This window comes from Phalaenopsis equestris, unplaced genomic scaffold, assembly GCF_001263595.1.
Source record: "Phalaenopsis equestris unplaced genomic scaffold, ASM126359v1 Scaffold000002, whole genome shotgun sequence".
Taxonomy (NCBI): Eukaryota; Viridiplantae; Streptophyta; class Magnoliopsida; order Asparagales; family Orchidaceae; genus Phalaenopsis; species Phalaenopsis equestris.
In genome coordinates this window covers 64,439,793-64,464,579 of record NW_018164444.1, presented here as the reverse complement: position 1 = coordinate 64,464,579, position 24,787 = coordinate 64,439,793, and the positions used below count along the sequence as shown (strand labels likewise).

Genomic DNA, 24,787 nt, shown 5'->3' with positions numbered 1-24,787 from the left:
AGGAAGTGAGCTTTTTTGTCTCTCTTTCATAAGTCTCTTAAACTATCTTTTTGTGTTGTAGATAGATGAGACTCGTCGCTTGACTCATCATAGTCTTTCTCCACAACCTCCCAAACGTCATGCGCTCCAAGGAGTGTCTTCATCTTGATACTCCAATTTTCGTAGATGTTTTTCTTAAGTATTGGGACTTGGAAGGAAACCATGCCACCGTTTGCCATTACTCTATAAAGGAACCTTCAAACTCTGATACCACTTTGTTGAAATGGAGAAACTTTTAGGATTTGACAAAGGTTAAAAATTTATGGAAGAAACTATACTTCTATTTATCACATTTTCTTAGTTTAATACAAACTCAAAAGACTCCAACTCTATTTATACTAATGACACCTCCTAAATTAATGACTAGGATTGTGCCACTACAATTCTAATCTAATGGTTACAAATAACTCTCTAGAATTCTCTTTATAATTCTATACCTACCACACATTCTAGACAACTCTATGAATTACTCTAGAATAAACTTATAAATAAGACTTTTCTAGAACATGCTTCTAGAAATTAGGCTCTTATTGTGCTTTATTTAAACAATTAAGGTCCAAAAACTAAAAATGAAGTTTATATTTCAACATACTATGCATTTACCTGGATCTTTAATTCTTGTTGTATACCATACTACTGAGTTGATTTTTTTTCGTCCATGTGGATTATGGAGGTGAATGTCTTCTGTCTGAGTTAAATATGGACAATGTAAATATCAAATTTAGGTGTTAGATATGTAAATAGAAAGGAATTGTGTGAGATGTTTGTAAATGTCCCTTAGTTAATTATAACATACTTTGGTAAATCGATTTCCGATAATTTTGTAGACGTCAAACGCCAAACAATGTGATTAAGCTTCGATGTTCACTCAACGAAACGGAGGGTGATCGTGTTCTCAAATGAAGCCTAACTGTACTAAACACTAATTTATCAACAACTAAAACATTTGTTGATGTATAATTAACTCAAATTAGCATCCTATCAATTTACTTAATTATGCCTAATTAAATATTTTTAATCATAAATCAGCACAATAAAATAATCACTAAATAGCCTAATAAAATCCTACAAAAATTAAGTTAATAACTAATCATATACTAATTAGTTGGCGAATAAAAAGATTAACCACTAGGCTAATTAAATAGCAAGTACCAAATAATATATTGATTAATTGACGCCAAATTGCTTAATAAGCTCATAACTAATCTCAAACCCTTAATAAACTTGATTAATCTAATTTGACATCCTATTTACAAATTAATTACAAGTCGCTCAAATTTATTGATTTATTAATTAGATAATTAATTAATGTCAAAAGATTCATTAGACCTTTAAAATTTTCTAATTAAACTATAAATTGTTTAATTTGTATTTAATGACTATTTAACCATAAAAACTACATGTTATTTAGCTTGCATGATGAATCAATTTAATTCACAAATCTAAAAACATCCCTTAAATCCATCAATGCTTTTATTTGCATTCAAACAACTTCAATTAATTATAAGGGTAACATAGCTAAAAATATTAATTAGTTCTATGTTGTGATTAATTATTCCTTAAGAGGATTAATTTGACTTAGTTATACTGAATTAATTATCTCTAATTAGTCAAAGATTTGCTAGTTGATTGATTTAATTAGCGTTATAATCATGCTCTTATCTCATCCAAATCCTTTCTTTGCGTGTGCTCTCTACTTCTCTTCCCACCTCTATCATTCTCAATTTCTTTACTCTTCAACACTAGAAAAATGGACTACGGGCTTAAGGGATGAGAGGATTATTAATTATTTGATCCATAGATTAATAGATTTGCTTAATCCAAACAATTTTAGTAAGCTTTTTGAAGGGATTAAAGGATTAAGGGAGTTGAATCTCACTTACATGCAAGTAGACCCCTCGCTTATGCTTACCACTTGTTTCCCATGTATTTACATATCTAACACTAAACTATAATTTTTACAAACATGCCACTTTATCTAATTCATGAAATGGTATATTTCACTTTTTAAAAATTAAAATGGTTGTATTTTTTATGGGAAATGAAAGATTTGAGTGTTATAATTGTAAAAAATAGATTTTAGATGTTAGATATGTAAATGCAAAAAATTGTGGTATGTATGTAAATTTCCCTTCCATTTAAACTGCTTTTTCTTCTACAGGCCCAGCCTTATCTGTTTCCTCGAATATTTGGACATGAAGCTTCTGGGTTTTGATCTGCACCTGACACTAAGGGGCTATTTGGTAGCGCATTTTAATAGGATTTATCACTGGATTTACTAAATCCAGCCAAATGGTAAAATGTAGGAGTTCGTGGATTTATGACTCTTCGGATTTAGTAGCCCCAATTTTGCCTTCGATTCGGCGTAATTCCGGATTTACTAAATCCAAGGGTTGGGTGGATTCATGAATTTAAGGATTTACTAAATCCTACTAACGCTAAATGCTACTTAGCCAAACAGCCCTAAAGCTTTTGGTTTTTCTCCATTTTAATGGTCTACTTCGGGATTTTTCAGTGTTGTAGAGAGTGTGGGAGAAGGTGTGACAGAATTTGAGGTAGGAGATAATGTTCTTACAGTGTTCATCGGAGAATGTCAGAGCTGCAATCATTGTGTTTCTGGAAGAAGTAATATGTGCCAGAAGCTCGGATTGGAGCGTAAAGGTGTCATGCATATTGATCAAAAAACTCGCTTTTCTATGAAGGGAAGACCCGTATTCCATTACTGTGCTGTGTCAAGTTTTAGTGAGTATACTGTAGTTCACTCTGGTTGTGCTGTTAAAATCAGCAAGGATGCACCAATGGATAGGATATGCCTCCTCAGCTGTGGAGCAGCGGCCGGTAAAGTTTTTTATACTTCAGCTGAACATTGATAGCTTGATTTTTAGTATATTATCCAACATTTTAGTTGATAGAACATGAATTTTTGGTTCATTGAATGTGAGATTGTAACAGATAGTTTTTGAGATTAATTTCTTGGAAAATTGTATGGTATGAAATATGAATTGGGGACGAGTTATATACACTCAGTAACAAATACATATTCTTATTTGAAGTTCATGTTTCATAGAATTTTTTTTTATTTTTGTTCTCCTCAAAATCGTGAGTAATTGATCATTAGATGTCTTCCTAATTGAGTAGTTTGATTAATTAAAATTCATTTATGATATGAAAGATGTGTTCTAGATGAGGGTTTAAGGTAGTTTCATGCTGCTGATTGCTGGAATTCACATTTGCGCCAGTTGCTAGAAGTTCTCAGTGTGTGAAACTGCAATTCAATCATTGCAGGATGAAACTAAAGATAGTAGCCATGCCAAGTCCCCTTTCACCATTTTGAAGGAAATATATAGAAATTAGAGAAGGAAGAGAACTTTATTGAATGAATTTTACTTAAAATCACTCAGATCTGGATATATATACAACAAAAAGAATAGAAAAGGAAAATTTGAATTCCATAAAAGTCATAGTAAAAAAAGGCCAAAACAAGGAAACATTAGCTAACAACTAAAAATGTGAGATATATACAGCAAAAAGAGTAGAAAAGAATATTTTGAATTCCATAAAAGTCATAGTACAAATAGTACAAAACAAGGAAACATTAGCTAACAAATAAAAATGTGAGATTTATTATTAATTGGATTTATTACCATAATTTTGTGAGTGGGATTACCTCCAGAATTTTCACATTTCCTCTCAAGATGTTGAATATATATTTATCTTTCTCAGCTGGTCAACTAGTATTTCAAAGCTTGATTTGGAAGCTCTTTTGTTAGATTATATGCAAGCATTGTTTTGTAGGAAATATAAGTCATACAAATAACCCTATCCTCAATTTTTTCTTTGATAAAGTGCCTCTCCACCCCAACATGTTTTATTCAATTGTAAGATATTGGCTGTGTAATGGTGATGGAGGTCTTGTTGTCATAAAAGAAGTTTGTATGATATGTACTTTGCACTTTTAGCTTTTCTTTTAAGCTTTTCAACCAGATTAAGTCAGCGCACCCTGAAATTTTCTTTTGCTAGTTAATTCTTTCTTGCTTCTCTAAGTGACTGTTTCATCATTCTTTACTTTAATAAACTGATGTGGACCAATTTTTATCAATAGAGCTTTACTGGTTTGCATCTATACAAACCTCAATATCTTTTTGGTCATTGTTTAGAAAAACCTCATGTCCGGTGTAGATTTCTTGTATCTTAATATGTTCTTTAGATGGAGAATGTATGTATTAACTTACTATACTGACAGTAAATGCAATATTTGGTCTAATATCAAACAAGTATCATAGTCTTATAACCAATCTTTGGTATCTCCCTATGTCTACAAGAATTTCATGTTTGATTTTTTTATATTTTGTGTTTAACTCAATAGGTATTGTAGCTTGTTTACACTGACCATTTCTTCTTTTGTCAATGGATCAAGCATGCATTTCTGGTAGGAGATTAGAACACTTTTCATGCTTCTTCCCACCTCCATTCCGAGGAGATATTCGAGTTTCTTAGATCCACAATTTCAAACTTCTCTCTGAGAGTGTTTTTCAATTGCATAATTTCTTCTATGTCATTTCTAGATGAGACAAGATCATCGACACACACAACGAGTAATCTTTTCTCTATGATATGCGTGCTTGAAGAATAATGTATGCTAGTTTTTCCTTAAATGTATCCATTACTCTGTACGGTATTTGTAAAGTATTCAAACCAAGCTCTAGTTTATTGCTTTAATACATAGAGGGACCTCTTTAGTTTGTGCACTCTTTTATTTTTAGTATGTTCTTCATACATGGTTGACAAGTTATGAGCTTTGTTGCTTCATTTCTTTTTGCTTTTTTGGAGTTTCAAGAAGGGACAGAGCATCATAAAGTTTTAAAAGGCCGACTATTTTACATTCCTATGGATTTTTTGTTAGATATCATTGAGCTATCTAAGATTTATTTTGGATGTAGGCGATTGATGCTTCTTAGGGTTATATGCTCTCATGGCTAATTACGACAAGCTCAATGGTGGACAATACTATTTTCAAGGAGAATACTATCTTTCAAGAAAATCAACAGTAGTTTGGTTTGATGTTTAGAATCTGGTTTATAAATGGAAAGATATTCATGGAGATGAGTGGCTTACTCAATAAAGCCACATATTTCCATCATTTTGCGTTAATAAATTTTAGGACACCCTCTATCTCATCCCATTGATCTTGACAAGAATTAAAAAAGTTCATGGGTATCATAATGACTTATAGTGGTTTAGAGATGTTTTTATGTAACCAATAGACATTCAACACATTGGGCTTGATTGATTCATACTGAAATTGGCTTAGATTTTTGAAGTGTCATCAAATACGCTCAATGGTTTTAATATGTCATTTTCTCTACGTCAAACGTGTGATATGAACAATTGAACAATTTAAGGTTGAATCCCTAATTCACCCAAAAAAGTACCATGGTGCACAATGCATTTTGGTGGATATGTTTTGAATGTTGTATGATGTTCTTTGAGATTGTATACATCTCTGGTGAGGTGATTTTTGAGGGTCATCCTAGATACTAAAATGATAAATTTACATGTTATAGCTCATTTTAGCATGCATATGAGTTGGCAGGGAGCCCTAATTGAGTGTAGGTTCCCACTTGGAGTTAAGTTGGCTCAAAGAAAATTTGTATTTTGTTACCTGTTTATGTGAATATTGAACTGTCCTAACATTAGAAAAGTTGGGTTTATGTTGTGAAAGGTCTATAGATATGATTTAAACAAATATAGGCCTTACAATAGAAAGGCTAGAAATAATTTGTGGGACCTAATAAAATGTAGTCTGATATGTAAATTGGTTTGTGTAGATGTAACTTACATTTGTACATTTAATAGATTAAGCATAAGAAACTCAAGTCTATTATTTTGCATGAAGTTAACTTAAAGCTTTGTTTTGCTTGGGGTTTTATATTATGTACTTGCAGGCTCTATATTGGTTTGGTCCGAGTATCATATCTTATTAAGGAAGCCTAGAAGAATGTGTTGGGACTCACAAATTTATTTTAAAGGGGCCCAATGAAGGCCATTTTGTGTATAGGACTTATTAGAATTTGGTCTGTATAATAATGATGGTGTGGCTTATATCCAAGGCTTTTAGGGAAGCTCAAAGATCTTAATTTAGTAATTGATACATAATGAATTGAATGTTAAGGGTTATAAACATGCATTTATAGATGTTTAATACTTAAGCGAAAAGCGTCATGGGGCTTAAAAGTTAAAACATAAGTATGGAGGACGCTCGAGTGTAGATTTACTACAATAGTGTTAGATAGCCATACAAGTGGATTCTACGATATTAACCTTTCAAAAAAGTAGCTTAATGATGCTACCTGCAACCTCAAATTGAGGAAGGCTCAAGCAAGTTTTGGTTGAGTTTTATTTATTTGATTTATTGATGCATTGACTGAGCCTTTGAGGCAATGCAATTTGTAGAGATTCACTCAAGACCTTTATTGTACAAAACGTAGATTCAAGATAAGAATTAAGAGCTCTAAAGAGATAGTAACTTTGTGTGAGTTTTATTTAGAATTCAAAGTATTTGAATGGGTTTGATTTTATATTATTAAGTGCGTTGAATACATTCATAAAGTTCATTAAAATAATTTTGAGAACTTACATTTTATTGCAAAATATTTATCTAATATTTTTTAGGAATTTAATTAGTGTGATTTTATTTTTATTCCTTATTTTATTTATGAAACTTCTTTTAAATATTTTTATTTTTGTGATCACATGCTTCATTGACTCGTCATTATGATCTTGATCATATATGTTTGTTTAGATTTTTAATGGATTGTAATTTTTTGTATACAATAAATCTATTTAATTTTTTTTATAATTACCTCATTACTTTCCTAATTATGAAAACTTTCACTTAATTTGAATTCCATGTATATTCCTTAGTCAAGTTTTCTATGGAAAATTTATGAAGACTTTTTGGTTTCAGGCATTTCATTAAATATACCTAATTGTGATTAATTAGGTTAATTATGTGCTAATTTTATAATTATTTTATACTTAATGATTTTGATTTTATGACTAGTTAACTAGCAATTAGAAACCCTTTTTTTCTAGCTGTTTGGGAGGACCTTTTGAGGGTACGTCCTTCCCGGGTGTCATCCTCAATATCCGCCAATCTCTGCTGAAGTAGGCAAATCTCTCGTTGTATCTCTTCTCGGGTTGGCTCGGGTATGTATCTCATTGGTAACATGACAAGGGTTTGGAGTGAGAGGTGAAAAAGGGGAAAACAATTGATTTAGAGTTTTACTGATTTTGAAAATCAGCAAGGAAAAATTAGGGTTAAGTCAAAATTTTGGCTGTAGTTTAGGAATATGAAAGAAAATTTTTAGTGGAGGGATAAGGCGGATGCTAGAAAATCTTAGCATAAGACTAGGGTTAGGCTAGTCTGATATCAAATGTTACCGGAATTAACTTAAACCACAATAGAACTATAAATATTATTGTTGAATTAAAATGGGGTTACAACGACGATTCATCACTAAATAAGAATTAAACAATAAATGACATAAAATGACATTCGAGGGTGAGGAAGATGGTGTTGAGTGGCGGCTAGACAATGGGTGAAGGATCTAGTTGGATTTTGAGGGCACAATAGTCGGGAAGGGTTTGGCACCAGTGCTGGGATGCAAGAAGGAGGTATTGGCAGCAGGTGGGGTTGTTGTGGGGGAGTTGCAGCCGCAACAGTAGAGTGAAGAGGGGGATTGCTACAGGTGTTGGAGGGATGCGGGCAGAATGGGGCAGCGATAATGGATGCATCAATTGGTAAGACGGGACGATAAGGAGATCAGGAAGGGAACGATGGGCGGTAGCGGAGGGGAGTTTGCAACACTGTGGAAGGCTGTGGGTAGGATGGTGGAGGGCAGCTGCAGGGATGATGACTGGGATAACAATTATGGGGCTTGGGGAAGGATAAATATCCCCGCGGGATCGAGTTACAGCTGGAACACTCTTCGAACCTTTAGAGAAGATCTCCACCTCAGACGAGCTATAGCCGGAGCACCTCCTCGCCTTTGAATACAACCTTATAAGAGAAAACAACCTCACGATTGTCTTGAACAGAAATATGAAATCTAGAAGACAAAAACTGACCCTTAACCAAAGTAAACAACACTAATATAATAAGGAATAGAAGATAGAATAGGTATGGAATAAAAATAGGAAGGTGATGGAAAAGGAATGAACATACAAGAAAAGTCCTAAAAAAGGAAGGGTTAGACAAGGCAAGGAATCAAATAGGAAAATGGGGGTAGATGGGGCGGTAACTCCCGTTCCTAAGGCTGGCAAGTCGATTCAGCCTCCCTACTGGACCTGGTTTCTGCCGATCTGGTCGAGGACCACGAAGCCCCGTATTTGTCTCCTGAGAGTGAAGGAGCTTCGACTTCATGCACCAAAGCTTCTTGTTCTTTGTCTGTGGTCTTAGCAACACCTGGATTCCATTGTCAGTTGCGCTCTCCTAAAGGATCGGAGGAGCTTTCTCCACTTGCAAGCATATATCCACACCGATTTGTTGGTCTTGGGATCCACTATTGAACTGAACCGAGTCTGTGTGTCTTCTCTATGTTGTTGAATACTCCCAATGTAATCCACGATCATGTCAACTTGATTTGAAATAAGGGTAGGTGGTGACCATAGTGGTTAAGATATCGACCATGGTATCCCGAAATGCTCTATGTCGTGATTGTCCCGTGTCTCGAGCCTGTGTTTCAGTACTATCATCCTCTATTGTTAGCAAAATTTGTCCCACTAATGTTGCACTGCTGGCAAGGGCGCCTGTGATCTCGTGCTCCACCGAAGGGAGGACTATGCACCTCCAATACTTGGTGAAGAAATATGTGTTTCTGAATTCATCGTGATGAATCCTGCGGTCAAATTGTCGCGGTCTTCCCAACAAAAGGTGATAAACTTCCATGTGGACCACCTAGCCCCACACCTAATTCTGTAGCTGACTCTGAATCGAAAACTCTGCTAGCACCTCCAGTAATGCTGTCCCTATTTTTCTTTTTCAATCACATCAAAGAATATGACTGAGTGTGTATGTGTCATGAGACCCAACTTCTCCACCATCTGTGTAGATGCTACATTCTTGTTGCTCCCACCATCGATGATGTGATTGCATATCTTTTCATTCATCGTGCAATGGGTGTAAAATATGTTGTGGTGAAGCCACTGCAAATCCACTGTATCCTCGATCTATAGGACCCATTGAATCACGAGTGTCTCTCCTTCGTTCGGCGGTAGATGATACACTTCACCTTGTTCCTCAGATGTCTTATCGTCGTTAATCTCTTCCACGACACCCTGTTTAGTGAAAAACACAACTCGGCTTGTCGGGCAGCTGGAGGCGATGTGCCCATATTCGTGACATTTGAAGCATTGTCTGACAGTGACAGTAGTAGGTGTGCTATTCTTCTCAGGCTTCTTCTCATCGGGGATGACTCTATGCTAATCCAAACCAGTTTCTCAACTCCCTGAGGTGTGCTCCTGCTGATGTCGCCAATTGTGGATGGCTGCCTGACTGGTGGTGTCTTTCTGTCGTGTTTTCTGCTACATTTTTACTTTTAATGCTAAGGTCTGGACATCCCAAGTAACTAATAAGGTTGTAGCTATACCAAATCGCTAATAGATGGCTTCAGACCCCAAAGGTACCGGGCTATAGCGTGCTCCTCCGGCTCTTTCAATTCGCATTTCATCTATAAGTGGCTAAATTGAGCTCTAAACTCCTCCATTTAAAATTTCTCGCTGTTGTAGGTGGTGGTCCGGTGGAGCCTTAAAATGTATTTTTCCTCGACCAAAAAAGTTCTCACACCATAGGCACTCTTTTTCAATTTGATAGTAGTTAAATTTACCCGTTTATCCTCTAACACATCTTTATATTTGAAGATCTGTTCGGCAGGCTGTAGCCAATCAATAAATTCATCTGGAACCATAGCTTCCTTGAATTCTAGAAGATCCACATCGAGTTCGTACTCTTTTTGTCGTTCAACTTGTTTCCTCTCTTGGCCTTCTCTGCTACTGGATTCCGAAACACCGCGGAAAATCTTCATCACTGAAATCCTCCCTATGGAAGGGGTTGAAATTTTCGTCCCTTTCTTCTCTTTGACTTTTTTTGTCACCATCGAGGGCAAGTTTTTCCTGAGTTTTATCCTCAATTTTCGCTAATCTTCATTGAAGTGGGTGGATCTCTTGTTGTATCTATTCCCAAGTAGGCTCGAGCATATATTTCCTTGATAGCATGACTAGGGTTTGGAGTGGAAGGTGAAAGAGAGCGAAAAAAATAATTTATGATTGCTGATTTTCAAGAGAAAATTAGGGTTAAGTCAAAGTTTTTCCTATGATTTGGGAATAGGAAATAAAATTTTTGGTGGAGGGGTAAGGCGGATGCTAGAATAGAGTTAGGTTTAGACTAACTCTAATATCAAATAATACCGGAGTTAACCCATATCGCAATAGAAATATAAATATTATTGTTGAATTCAAATAGGGTTACAATGAAGACTGATCACAAAACAAGAAGTAAACGATAACTAACATAAAGGGACACCCTAGGGTAAGAACGACAGTGTTGAGTGGTGGCTGAACAGCAGGTGGAGAGGTTAGTTGGAAGCTGTGCACACAACAGAAGGCCTAAAAGGGTTTTTCGACAATGTTGGGATGTTGGAAGGAGGTAACTGTTAGGTGGAGCCTGCGACTTACCTACCTCACCTACTGCGTCTCACTTACCTCTCTCCCGTTTTTTTTAAATAGCTTCTTTTGGTCTGTCATAAGAGCAAAGTCAAGTCCTCTTGCGAGCTAAGAGAGAAAGGAAGAGAGAAAGAGAAAAGAAGTTTTCTTGTAAACATTGAGGCGCTTGACGGTGTAATTTCTCGAAGTACTAAAATCCTATGCAACTCCGTGGAAGTAGGCAAATTATATGTGTTATTTTCTGGTTTGCAATTTTTTCGATCCGATTTTTTTACTTTATTGTCGTCGTTTTTTCATAACAATTGATATCAGAGATTTGGTTTGGATTTAAGGAAGAACGATGGACGGAGACTAAGTGATGACATCGGAGATCGAGAAGTTTAATGACACAGATTTTAGTTACTGGTGGATGTAGATAGAAAACTACCTTTATGAAACGAAACTTCATCTTCTGTTACTGGGAAAACGACCGTAAAAGATGGACGGGGCGGAATGGAATATGTTGGATCGACAGGTTTTGGGGGGTATTCGATTGAGTCGATCGAGATCTGTTGCCCACAACGTCATAAAGGAGAGGACGACTGCAAATCTCATGACAACTTTATCAGGTATGTATGAAAAACCATCGACAAATAACAATATGCATTTGATGAAAAAGTTATTCAAGTTTAAGATGACGGAATGTGTTCCTGTTGCTCAACACCTGAATGATTTCAATACTATCACAAATTAATTGTTGTCTGTTGAATTTGATTTTGATGATGAGATACGTGCGCTGATATTGTTGGCATCATTGCCAAATAACTGGGTAGCCATGAAGTTAGCAGTTCTGTAAATAAATTCAAATTGAAATATGATGATATTCATGAATTGATTTTGGCTGAGAAGGTGCACAGGAAAGATTCTGGCGAAACTTCGGGTTCGAGTTCGACACTGATTGTTGATTCCGGAGGGAGATCACAGGACAGGAACTCAAACAGAGGAAGATCAAAATTAAAGTCTGGTCAGCAGACAACCTGCTGGAATTGTAGCAAGGTTGACCACATAAAAAGGAACTGTAGGAATTCTAAGAATAAGAAGAATGATAGCGCAAATGTGGTAATTGAAGAAATACAGGATGCACTATTGCTGACAGTTCACAGTTCTGTTGAAAACTGAATACTGGATTCAGGGGCTTCCTTACATACATTTTCCCACCATGAGTTAATGCGAAATTATGTTGCAGGTAACTTTGGTAAGGTATATATGGCTGATGGAAAAGCTCTGAATGGGGTGAGGATGAAAGACGTTGATGTTGAACTCCCTAACAAGAACAAATGAACTTTGCAAAAGGACAGACACATTCCTGAGTTGAAAAAAAACCTCATTTCTGTCGGGTAGCTCAATGAAGATGATCTTCAGTAGTGTTCTTAGATAATATTTGGAAGGTTATCAAAGTAGCATTAGTACTGGCTCGGGGTAAGAAAACTGATACACTATATATGAATACAAGTTTACTCAGGTGTAGACATATGAGTCAGAGGTGCATTGTGGGGAAACAAAAGAATGTCAGTTTCTTGAAAGGTGGCAGAGCATCAATGAGAGGAAAATTGAATATTGTACACACTGTGTGAGAACCTTCTCTAGTAACATCTCTTAGAAGCTCTAGTTACTGTAGAAAGATAAGATTTGTTGATTTACCAGATGCCACAGTGAGGGCAGTGATGGAAGTGAATAGGAGAGTGAGTCTGGGGCACCCATTTCTATTGTTCCACAGATATATGGTGGAGAACCACAAAACCATGAAAAATCTTGCAAGATAAAAATTCGAGCAAGTGGGAGCTGCCCATGAAGGAGGAGATGCATTCTCTGTCAGGGAATCAAACTTAGGAGCTGACAAAACTTCAATCAGGGAAGAAAACATTGCACAACAAGTGGGTGTACTGGGTGAAGACTGCGTTTGATGGCATAAGAGGTACAAGTCTGAACTTATTGAAAAAGGGTTTCAACTGAGGCAGGATATTGCCCATACAGTAACCCAGGAAAGAGCTTGGAGGTACAAGACTATGTTGACGCTGATATGTTGACTAAGGGCGCTACTCATGAAAAATTGAAGTTGTGCTCGACTTCAGTTGGTTTTCCAGCGTGAAGACAAGAGCCATGAATTGCAGAGGTGGAGGAAAGTGGAGGATATCATGATTGAGGAAAATGTCGGTACTGCCAGTAGATGATGCAACTAGTAGATGATGCAGCTAGTAGATGGTGCAGTCAGTGTTCCAGTCTCCAAGTGGGAGAATTATTAGATGGAGCCTGTGACTTACCTCACCTACCGTGATATGTGACTTACCTACCACGTGTCACCTACCTCTCTCCCGTTTTCGTTAAGTAGCATCTTTTGGCATGTCATAAGAGCAAAACTAAGTCCTCTTGAGAGCTAAGAGAGAGAAAAGATGTTTTCTTGAAAACGCCGAGGCGTTCGACGGTGCAATTTCTCGATGTATTGAAATCCCCCGCATCTCCGTGGACGTAGGCAAATTAGCCGAACCATGTAAATCTGTGTGTTATTTTCTGGTTTGCAATTTTTGCAATTTTGTTTGCAATTTTTCGATCCGGTTTTTTCACTTTATTGTCGTCATTTTTCATAACAGTAACAACAGTAGGTGGGTTTGCTGTGAGGGAGATGCAACTGCAATTGTAGGGTGGAGAGGGGAATTACGGAAGGCGTTGATGGGATGTGGGCCAAAAGGGGCAGTCGTAGTGGACTATGACAACAAGTAAGATGGGAGTAGGCCACATCAGGGAGAATAGGAAGGGACGGTTGGGTGGCAATGGAGGGGAGTTGGCGGCACTGTGGAAGGCTGGGGGTAGGATGGCGGAGGGTGGCAACAGGGATGATGACTGGGAGAGCAACGACAGGGATCGGGGAAGGATAAATATCCTAGCAGAATCGAGTTACTGTCAGAGCACCCTTCAAACCTTCGGAGAAGATCACCATTTCGGGCGAAGGTGAAATACAACTGGAGCACTTCCTTGCCTTCAGATACAACCGTAGAAAGGAAAACAACTGCGATGGTTGGCTTGGACAAAAGTCTGAATTCCAGATGACAAAATCCGACTCCTAACCAAAGCAAACACCGCCGATATGTAATGAGGAGTAGCTGATAGAATAGGTAGGGAATAGAAATAGAAATGTGATGGAGAAGAAAGGAGGTAGGCAAGGAAAGTGCTAAATAGAAAGGGCTAGACAAAACAAGGATTCAAATAGGAAAAGGGGGTTAGAAGGGGTGGTAACTTCCGCCTCAAGGTTAGACGGCTGGTTGAGCCTCCCTGTTGGATCGAGTTTCTACCAACCCGGTCAGGGATCACTAAGCCCCGTGTTTTCTAGTTTTTCCTCCACCTCAAATTCTGGTTCAACTGGATAATCCTCCAAATTTTTTGCACCTCCTCTTGTATTGGAATTGAGGTAATTTGAGGACCATTTTCCAGGAAGGAGTATGTAATTACATACCTGTCATAAATGATTTTGCAACTATATTGCCAAGGGCATTTTAGAAGGAAGTGACAAGCATTCATTTAGATGACATCGCATAGCACTCCCTCTTGAAATCACATCCGAATGGAGAATTGCATCAAACATTGTTTTTTGAGTTTGATTTCATTTCCTCTTTTAAGTTAAATTGATAAGAATGCACGTGAACTTGGGTAACTAGCCCGAGCTTTTTAACCATGGTAGAGGACACCACATTTTTGCAACCCCACCGTCAATTATAAGATTACAAATCTTATCATGGATGGTGCACCGAGTCCTAAAATTGTTGTGCCGTGTTCATTCCTTGTTGGAGGATTGATCGACACTAAGTAAGCTCCACACTACAAGTAATTCTCCTTCATCAACATGTATTAATTGCTCTACAACCAAATTAGTATCTTCCTCTTCTAGCAAATCTCCTGTTTCGGTTTTTCCCTCTTCCACCAATGAAATGGCACGATGATTTGGACAATTGGCTACTTTAAGGCCAAATTTATGACATTTGAAGCAATGTCCATTAGTTGAATTGTTTCCCACTTTCGTAACAGGTTTTCCACAAGGCAGGACTGCAGACCGGCTGCTTCCATCCCCTTTTCTGTCAGCTAGCAGCACCCTAGCATGGCCAGATTAGTTAACGTCGGCCTGTTCAGCTGTTACACCACACAAAGATGTGTTCCGACCCATTTTTTTGTCATTTCACCTTCAAAGCAAAGGTTAAAGCTGAACTACATTAGCTATAGAAGGCCCCAAACCACCCAGAAAATGTGTAATAGTGTGTTCTTTAGGTTCAGACAGATTGTATTTCAATCCAAGATGCTCAAATTCAGCCGCGTATTAACGTGATAGCAACAAGCTTCACAATTTGATGTTAGGTTACCTCTTTAAACTCAGACAATTCTGTCGACAGTGTGCAGCACCTTAATAAACTCGTTGCTAAGGGATACTAGTGTTATGATTAAACGAAGCTTCTGCTTTGAAAGACGAGTAATAAAAAGTCCTTATTGAGCATCCCTTTAGGTAAATCTTAACAAATATGGTGCAGTGTGATGCAGCTATCCTATTATTGTTATCTTTTCTTTTCTACAGCTGCTTTGTTATAATTCTTTTGCTCTTCTTATTCCTTGCTATAGTAGCCAGTCTCGGATCCTGTTGGTTTTTTTCTACATTTATTTATAGTTACCACAACTCCTATTGTGGTTAAAGGTTTCAATAGTTGATTTGGTTTTTGTGTTAGCATCCTCTGTTTTTGCATCCGTCTCTTTTTCTTTATTTGGTGGGTATTTTTTTGCTCCCTCTATTTATGATTCTTTGGCTGTTTTCAGTTGTGATTGTTGTAGTATTCAGCGGACCATTTCTTAGACTCAATTTTTTTCTTTTGTAATATGCTATGAGGATTATAAATGTATGGCATATATAGAAACTTAATTATACTAAGTGTAACTTTGGATGTGCAAATTCTTTTACTTACCAAGATTTTGTTCCTTGATAAAATTTTAAACTTTAAAACTCTAGGGCAAATTATTTCTTGTAAAATCACGTGGCTTGTTTGACGGTGATATTTCCTTTTTTATCTTTTTCCCCTCCCTGGTCTAATCATTATTCATTAACGATTGAAAGCACAGTTGAATTTTGTTAAATATGATATAATTTTATTTTCTTGTGTGAAATTTCAGTGGTTTCATTTTCAAGATCCTTATTTTTTCTTTTTCTTTTTTTATAATAGGAGTAATTAAATCTTTTGTTTGAATTTGATTCATCATTTTTTTTTAAGATATTAATAGTTTTTCAAGAATAATAACTTCTTTTCTGTGACTATTCTATATTTGTTGCATCAGTGGGCTGTGCTTTCAATCTACATTATATATTAAAGCTGCATTAGAAACATTACTGAAATGTTGTAGATGCCAATTTCTTTCTTTTTGCTGTAATAGATCAACCATAAGCGTACACTGGTCTTGCGAGAAGCACAACAGTCTACTTCCAAATTTTGATGTATAATACTGTACTCATCTATTAGCGTTACAAAATCTTTGCTTGCGAAAATATTGAGCTTGTCCTAGGGTTACGAAACATTTTTACTCTGTAGGATTTGGAGCAGTTTGGAAAGTTGCTGATGTATCTAAAGGTTCAACCGTCGTTATTTTTGGTTTGGGAACTGTGGGCCTTTCAGTGAGTATTGCAACAAAATCCATCTTCAATTTAACATCCCAAATTTTACATCAGATGAATTTTCCTGTGAATTTTTTTTTTATTCGTTGCTTTTGACCGAATTAGGTAGCCCAAGCTGCTAAAATAAGGGGTGCTTCTCAAATTATTGGTGTGGATAATAATCCTCATAAGTTTGAGATAGGTTGGTGCATGGAAGCCTCTCTTTATTCTATTGCTTCTCTTTGCTTTTAGTTCTAAAGTTTTTTTCATGATGCAGGAAAGTCTTTCGGTGTGATGAGCTTCATCAATCCTGATGACTGTGATGAGCCAATCCCACAGGTACTACGATAAATTAATCAAACATCTATTTCACACAAAAGACACTAAGATTTATAGATTTAACTTTGATAGAGCTTCATGTGAAGAGAAGATTGATCCACTATCAAAAGGTCATAAAAAACGCACACAAAGAACAAGCATGCACCACCCTTCCTGAATTCTAAATCACCCTTTCTCCTCCAAAACAAAAAAAATGAAAGCTCGAAAAATCTTCACAATCAGTTTATGTCATGTACTTCCTTTTATCGCATGCACCCTCATCGTAGCCAAGACCACAGTGTTATCAATTCTGGAAAAGAAAGATCTCATGATGCAACTCTTTGAGAAAATTTCATTTTGTTAGTCATCTACTTAACCCTGCACAACCAAAGAAGAAAATGAATAAACAAATGGAGCACTCGGGCACAAATTCTAAGATGGGTTTTTCCAAGCAACTAGGAATCTTTTGATCCCAAAACCATTACAGGTTTTAATGATGAAAAAAATTCTGAAGTAGCTACTAATTGAGTCAAATAATAATTCTCTTTGGATTTAATATTATGGAAAAACATGAGATCTTTGCACTCCTATCCAAGTAGAACATTCTAGGCTCCCTAAGCCCCATAGAGCTTAACAACCCCAATCTCATAAAGCTTTGATGTCACTAGCTTGAGTTGAAAAATGCATTAGATCCTTGTAGCACTAATATTGCTCATTGAAGTGAAACTAGACTTAAATGTGCACAGAGTTGCTACTAAATTTCTGTAACTCTGATGAAACTCTTGTTGTTTTAAATGCAGCAATAATACAAACTATCGGCAAGATGGACTGCAGCGCAAAATCCGTCTTACCATATGAAATCTTCCCATCATCTCATTCTTTTATTTGTTTTATAACTTTTCCTGCAACCAAAAAACAAAGCTTCTTTTGGGACAACCTTCTTTTTGGTTTTGAGGTGGGAAAAAGTAGCCAAAAAAATGTTGCCTGTTTAGATGACAACTTTCTTGTAATTAAGTATAATTAAAATCGTGATTAAGAAAGAAACTTTTAAACTATAGAAGCGAAAAAAAAAATCATAAGTTACCTCAAGAGAAGCCTAATTCTCCTTTGCTCCCCCAAAACACAGTGCTTAAGCATAGGTGAAGAAAGAAATGATGCAGCGTTTGAAGTTTCGTCCTTCAAAATATGCAGTCCTCTGATTACGATTGCTCTTATGACAACCAAAGCGCTTCTATAAACTTAAGAGGTTCTCAGCATCTCCGTAAACCTATACCCTTTATCACTTGGAGGGTACATGATTCATTCTTTCATCAGGTTGGATGCCTCACCTTAACAAAAATACAAAGTGCATCGATATGTATCCTTATAAAACTTTTGCCAAGATGTATGGTCCTATGTACACCTTTGTTTCTCATATATAAGCACATTTATTACATAATTGATAGTTAGAAAATAATGACCCCGACATATTATTCATTAACCCACTAATCACTATGCATGTAATCTATACTCATAGAAAGAATATCACCAAAATTTACATTAGTCATATTTGCAAATGTAATCCTGTCCTTGTGATTGTCACCTACTTGGCACTCTCTCTTCTCTTATATGTTCCATTATTTCTCGTAATATAATTAAATCTTATTTTCGTGAACAAACCTGCCTTTAAAGGTTCATGTCTTCTCCAATTATCTCCTCCTAACAAATAATCCCTAACCGTGCTTTTTCTCATCAATACTCTCTAGCATATTTAGGTAGTAATCAATTTCTCATTTTCTTAACTTTATGATCTCTCTTGCATGCAACATGGTATCCAAAAACTATTTAAAAGTGGGAGGTAAATAGCACAACAATAATATGTTTTGATTATTATCGTCAATAATCTTATAAATATTTTCTAAATAACAAATAATTGAATTTAGATATATTTGATCAGCATTCCTTCATTTATATAAAGATTATTTAAATATAGATATATAAAGATATATTTGATCAGCATACCTTCATTTATATAAAGATATATAAAGATCAGCATACCTTCATTTGTTTCGGATCTAGCTTATTGGAGAGGCTTTTGGATATGTTTATTGAATTAACATTGAACCATAAATCTTTTATGGTTGATTCCTCCATGAGCTTTACCAAGAACTCATTCACTAATCACAATTGAATCACCATAAGGACTCTTTCTTTTATCTCTAGTTTGTTTACATATTTGAATGCTTGATTAGTACATTTATAAGGTCCCGTTGGTACACCAGAAATCAGGGTTTTCCAAAGGCTAAACTCGTAAATTCTCGATCACAGACTTAATGATTATTAATATGCAAAATGCATTTTGATACCAGTGTCATAAGGTGTCATATTACTCGAAACAAAAGTTTCATCACAGTAGAGGTCGATGTGCCTCAAATTTAAAAAAATATAAAACAGAAAAACAATGCACCGATAAAGAAGACACTAATTTTTTTGTGAGTCAACTTCAATTATATCTACATCCAAGAGAGGAAAGAAGATTGATTCACTCTCAAAGAAGCCACAAGAAGTGTGTGTATACAAAGATAGAGCATGTCTTCTTCTAAAATCCCAAGTAAACCTCCACAGAATAAATAAGAAACCTTCAAAATGTGTTTACCCGCAAATACAGTTCTCGTATGCAAATTCAAATCTTTCAAATCTTCGAAAATAACTTAGAAGCCGAGAGATAATTATAAGCTGAGGAAACAGATAAGATGTCATGGTGCAAACACTAGAAAAAACTTATTTCGTATAGATGTCAGTCTCAAGCACACAGTCCAGGAAGGAAGTTGGCACATAAAACTAGCTGGAAATGCTAAAATATTTGTGCATTTACATTGAAAAAAGTTATTGATATTAATACATCTTTATTGGTTTTAATTTTAGATGGCGCTCTCGTGACATTTGTATCTAAAATAATATAGATACTGAAATGATATAGTACAATAATGAATATTTTGAACTATCATGACCGGTTATAGTTGAAAAAAGTAAATAGTCAAATTCTTTTTTATTAGCATACACATTGTTTTCTTTTTGTTACGTAATGTAGTTTAGAAGTTTAAGTATTCACCGACTGTTGGGTTGTCATAATCTCATGGTTTCATCGTTTCAAGTTGTCACACTCTGATCTACATAGTTAGAGGAGTTAGTCAACCTAACCTAGCTATAAGATTTTTATCAGGAACCATGAGTTGTGTTGTCTAATAGACCCTAATAGATCTGAAGTGAATATTTGTCTAAGAGAACAAGTTCAAGTCAACATTAGCTGACATAAGATTTTATGACAATTAGATATACCTTTATGATCCTAAGGGAAGAAAGCAGTTGGGAGCATATAGGCTGCAACTATAACCATAATATTATTGTAACAATTGGTGGCAATCACCTCGTCAGAAGGCTCTGATTGTAATCATTATTTTGCAGGGACTTTGGGTCAAATCACGTGGACAGAGGGCTCGGGCTATGTTCTTACTAGTATGAAATTACTTTGAGTGTGAATATAATGATACACTTTATTGGGTGTGGAGCATAAACACAAGACACTCGAAGCATATGCTCCAAGTTGTGGGTGCTTAAGCACCCACTTGGGTGTTGCTTGAACAGAGGAGCCGACGCCTAGACGCCATTTTGGAATCATATGCGCTCGCTATAAAGTGGGCACTGCTCTTATTCCCGAGAAACCGACGCATAAACACCGGTCTATTGGAACCTAGGAGCCCATTACGGGGTGCCGATACAGAGCGCTTGGCCCTTAGGCGCAAAGATTGGGTGTCTAAGGGCCCGATGCAGTTACTACACAAGAAATTAGTTTTTAAGTCATTTTTTGAGCATGGATCGGTGATCTTGCTTTTTTTTTCTTTCTGAATTCTTCGGCGAGCATCGCAGTGAAGGTGCGAAGTGTCGTAGAGGTGAATTTTAGTAATTCAACGTGATTTTTTTGTGAAATCGGAGAGGAAAGATTTTGGTGCAAGTCCTGTAATTTTCATCGTGTGAGTGTGGAGAAGAAGCTTGTGTGAGTCCTTTGTAAAAATTTCTGAATTTCATAGTGGAAATTTCGGTGGTGTGGCTCTGAGGTTTTTTACCATTCTCGAGTTTTTCTGCATAAGATCATTTTGTGTTTTTCTGGTTGCTTTGATTGTGCTTCTGTGTTTAAATTTTTTGTTCCGGTTTTCTCGAATCCTGTGATCCTATTCCGCGGCGAAATTGAAAGAAGACTCTTTTGCAGTAGTTTCTCCTAACAAACTGGTATCAAAGCGTTGATTTGGGTGGGAGCAATGACAGAAAAAGCAATGTTCAAAGTGGAGAAGTTCAATGGGATGAACTTCGTTTTCTGGAATATGCAGGTTGAGGATTTGTTGTATCCGAAAAAATTGTACTTGCCACTACAAGGAATCACAAGGAAGTCTGAGTCTATGCTTATGGAGGAATGTGAAGGGTTAGATTGAGCGACACTAGGTTTGATCATGTTGACACTTTCCTCATATGTTGTGTTCAACATTGTGAATGAGAAAACTAATGTAGATCTCATGGGGACACTGACCAAAATATACAAAAAAATTTCTCCTTTCAATAAGATTTTTCTAATGAAGAAGTTATTCAACGTGAAGATTGTGACAAACAGTTCAGTGGCAGAGCATCTCAATAACTTCAACACATTGGCCAACCAGTTGTTTTTCTGTGGAGATCAAGTGTGATGATGAGGTCAGAGCACTATTGATACTATCTTCATTGCCAAAAAACTTGGATGGCTTGGTAACGACGGTGAGTAATTCTTCAAGGTCTTCGAAGTTGAACATCGATGATATCGTGGGTCTAATTCTGAATGAAGAAATTTGCAGAAAAGCAACGAATGATGAATCTTCAGGTTCTATATTGAATGTTGATAATAGGGGAAGGAACCTGACCAGGAATACAAGCAGAGGCAGATCCAAGTGCAAGAAAAGAAAGCCCAAGTCAAGCAGAGGAGAATGCTGGAATTGTGGTAAGAAGAGGAATTTCAAGGACTGCAAAGCTCTAAAGAAAATTGGTGGTAGAGGACATGAAGGTAGTTTCTCTACTAATGTTTTTACAGGTGAAATCCAAAATGACTACATGATGTTATCCCTAGTTAGCACCGAATCCTAGATAGTGGATTCAAGTGTCTCTATTCATGCTTGCCCTAATAAATATGTATTTAAAAACTGCACTCATAGTGATATAGGGAAGGTTTTTCTTGGAGATAACAAGGCCTGCAATATACTTGAAAAGGGTGATGTTGATATCCAGTTACCAAATGGAGCAGTTTGGAAGATTACTGAAGTCAGACATGTTCCTAGTTTGAAGAGAAATCTTATATTTGTGTGCTAGCTGACAAAGTTAGGACTCATGACTACTTTCACAAGGGAGCATTAATGACGACTTGGGCCAACCTTGAAGGCACTGTTTATATGATCAATGAAATTGCTGATTTTATTGATATGGCTGGAACTTGGGTGGATGCAGGTCCGTGACACCGTAGGCTTGGTCATATACGCAAGTATGAAACACCTACTTTCAAAGAATAAGCTTTAGGGTCTAAAATCAGTTGATCTGGATTTTTGTGAAGACTGTATTTATGGCAAGAAGTAGTTTTCTTTCTCCAAGAGCAGGCCAGTGGTGAAATCAAAGAAATTGAAGTTAGTGCATACTGGCTTATGGGATACTACCGCAGTTCAGTCCATTGGTTCTTGCTATTTTGTCACGTTCATTGATGATCACACGAGAAAGATATGAGTTTATTTCTTAAAACAAAAATTTGATGTATTTGAAGTCCTTAATAAATGGAGGGCTATGGTAAAAATGAAACAGACTTGAAGCTGAAGTATCTCAGATCAGATAATGAGGTTGAGCATCGTGATCAGAAGTTTGGGAATTTTTTGTGCTACAGAAGGGGTTAGACATGAGTTTGTTGTTCCAAGGACATCACAACGGAATGGTGTGACTGAGCGCATGAACAAAACGATCACGATGCGTACTAGGAGCATGAGACTGCATGCAGGCTTGCCAAAACAATTCTGGGCAGAAACAGTAAACACAACTGTTTATCTAATAAATTCTAGTCCATCAGTACCTTTGGAGGACAACTTACCTGAAGAAGCCTAAAGTGATAAAAAGGTTTGTCTATCGCATTTAAGAGTATTTGGGTGTTATGCATATATGCATGTTGATGTAGGGTCTAGGAGCAAACTTGACTTGAATTTGTCAAGTGCACCTTCATTGGATATGACTCAGATGTGTTTGGGTAAAAATTCTGGAATTACTAGAATAAGAAATTCATCGGGAGCAGGGACATCACTTTTAACGAAATGGAGATGTATAAGGACATGATCAAAACTCAGGATAATCTGTCAGCTACTTTTAAAAAATACAAATATGTTGAGATAGATGATACTAGCGATCAGAAAGTGGAAGAAGTAGTGCTCAATCAAAAGGAGCAGTCGAAATTCCTCAGTCACTGCTACATAAGTCAAAAGATCCAGCTTGAAACAAAGCATCCAAAAGTATTCTCCTTTTTTACACTATTTGTTATTAACTGATAGCGGTGAACTGGAGTGCTTTGAGGAGTCTAACGGTAGGAAGCACTACAAGGCAAGGCTTTGTGAAGGGTTTCTAGCTCAAGGAAGGAGTAGATTACAGAGAGATCTTCTCCTCATTGATGAAGATGACGATTGTCGGGGTTGTGTTGAGTCTAATAGCAGAGGAAGATCTACACTTGGAGCAGATGGATGCGAAAACAGTTTTCTTACATAGAGCTTTGAAGGAGGAGCTATTCATGTTGCAACCACAATAAGGTTCCAGACAAAGAAGGTTTGGTCTGTAGATTGAAGAAGAACATCTATGGCTTGAAGCAGACCCCGAGACAGTGGTACAAGAGGTTTGACAGGTTCATGTCAAACAATGTGTATATGAAGTGTCAGACATACCACTGTTGTTTCATTAAACACTTCAGTCACTGTTATATTTTACTTCTTTTGTATATGAATGATATGTTGATTGTATGGACGGATATAGAGAAAATCAGATACTGGAAGAAGCAGTTATCAAGTTTGAGATAAAGGATTTAGGTCTAGCCAATAAGATCCTCAGGATGAGAATCAGCAGCGACAAGAGTATAGTAACACTGAAGTTGTCTTAGGCATAGTATGTTAAAAAGATTCTACAGAGGTTCAGCATGAGCGAGGCAAAATCATTTAGCGGTCCCTTAGGTATTCACTTCAAACTACTTAAGAGAGAATGTCCACCTTCTCAACCGGTCTTAAAAGACTCGCTGGTCAGTGTCACGAGCAATGCAACCATAGTCTAAAAATATGTATTTAACACACGGTTTTAAAAGACACCATAAACCTTTAATATACTTGCAAAATTGGTTAATCAAAAGCAACCATTTTCCTTAGCGTTACTTTACTTTCCTTAAACTGTACTTAATTCTTAAGAACATGCACCCGTGTTTCCTATGACAGGTACTTTTATAAAAAAATTTCTAACGTGTCCACAATTTTTCAGAACGGTGCCTAATTCCCATTGATGTTTATTAAAACTTCCTCGAAATGAATATTTTAAAGGTCCATTTTAATGCCTTTCGAAGTAGACCCGCAGATGCAGATATAAGCGATCAGCGGGGTTTAAGCAATATAGATGAATCAGCAAATGAAGATACAATACCATTTTCTTTTTTTATATTCAATTATACAAATGTACAATTTATTATGATGATTTAAAATGTTAAAGTGGGGAAGGAAGGGTTCTGTTGGGCTCGGCCTAGTGCATAAATGTTATGGTATGGCTCATATACCATATCGGGACAGACGCTGGATCGAAGCGGAGCGGAGCGGAGCGTAGAATCTGTCCAAATTGGGAAGTTACGTGGGTTGGGGTGCGGGGGCAAAGCCCCGCGGTTTGGTACAGGGGTAATGTTGTAATTACATATTGTGCCTAGGTTTACTCCTGGGGTTATAAATAGGCCTGTTAGTAACCCCAGGAGATATCCCTGATTTCTGTAAACCTCTTTTCTGA

At 36.6% G+C, this 24,787-nt stretch overlaps 1 protein-coding gene across 1 annotated transcript in view; it reads left to right on the top strand.

The window, feature by feature from the left end:
• Nucleotides 1-24,787, top strand: part of LOC110030294 (alcohol dehydrogenase-like 6) — a 40,465-nt gene that overhangs the window by 4,094 nt on the left and 11,584 nt on the right. The window contains exons 3-7 of the mRNA XM_020732939.1: nucleotides 2,201-2,247; nucleotides 2,555-2,877; nucleotides 16,356-16,438; nucleotides 16,544-16,619; nucleotides 16,695-16,756. Coding sequence (XP_020588598.1) covers nucleotides 2,201-2,247; nucleotides 2,555-2,877; nucleotides 16,356-16,438; nucleotides 16,544-16,619; nucleotides 16,695-16,756 — 591 coding nt within the window. The remainder of the gene's footprint in view (nucleotides 1-2,200; nucleotides 2,248-2,554; nucleotides 2,878-16,355; nucleotides 16,439-16,543; nucleotides 16,620-16,694; nucleotides 16,757-24,787) is intronic.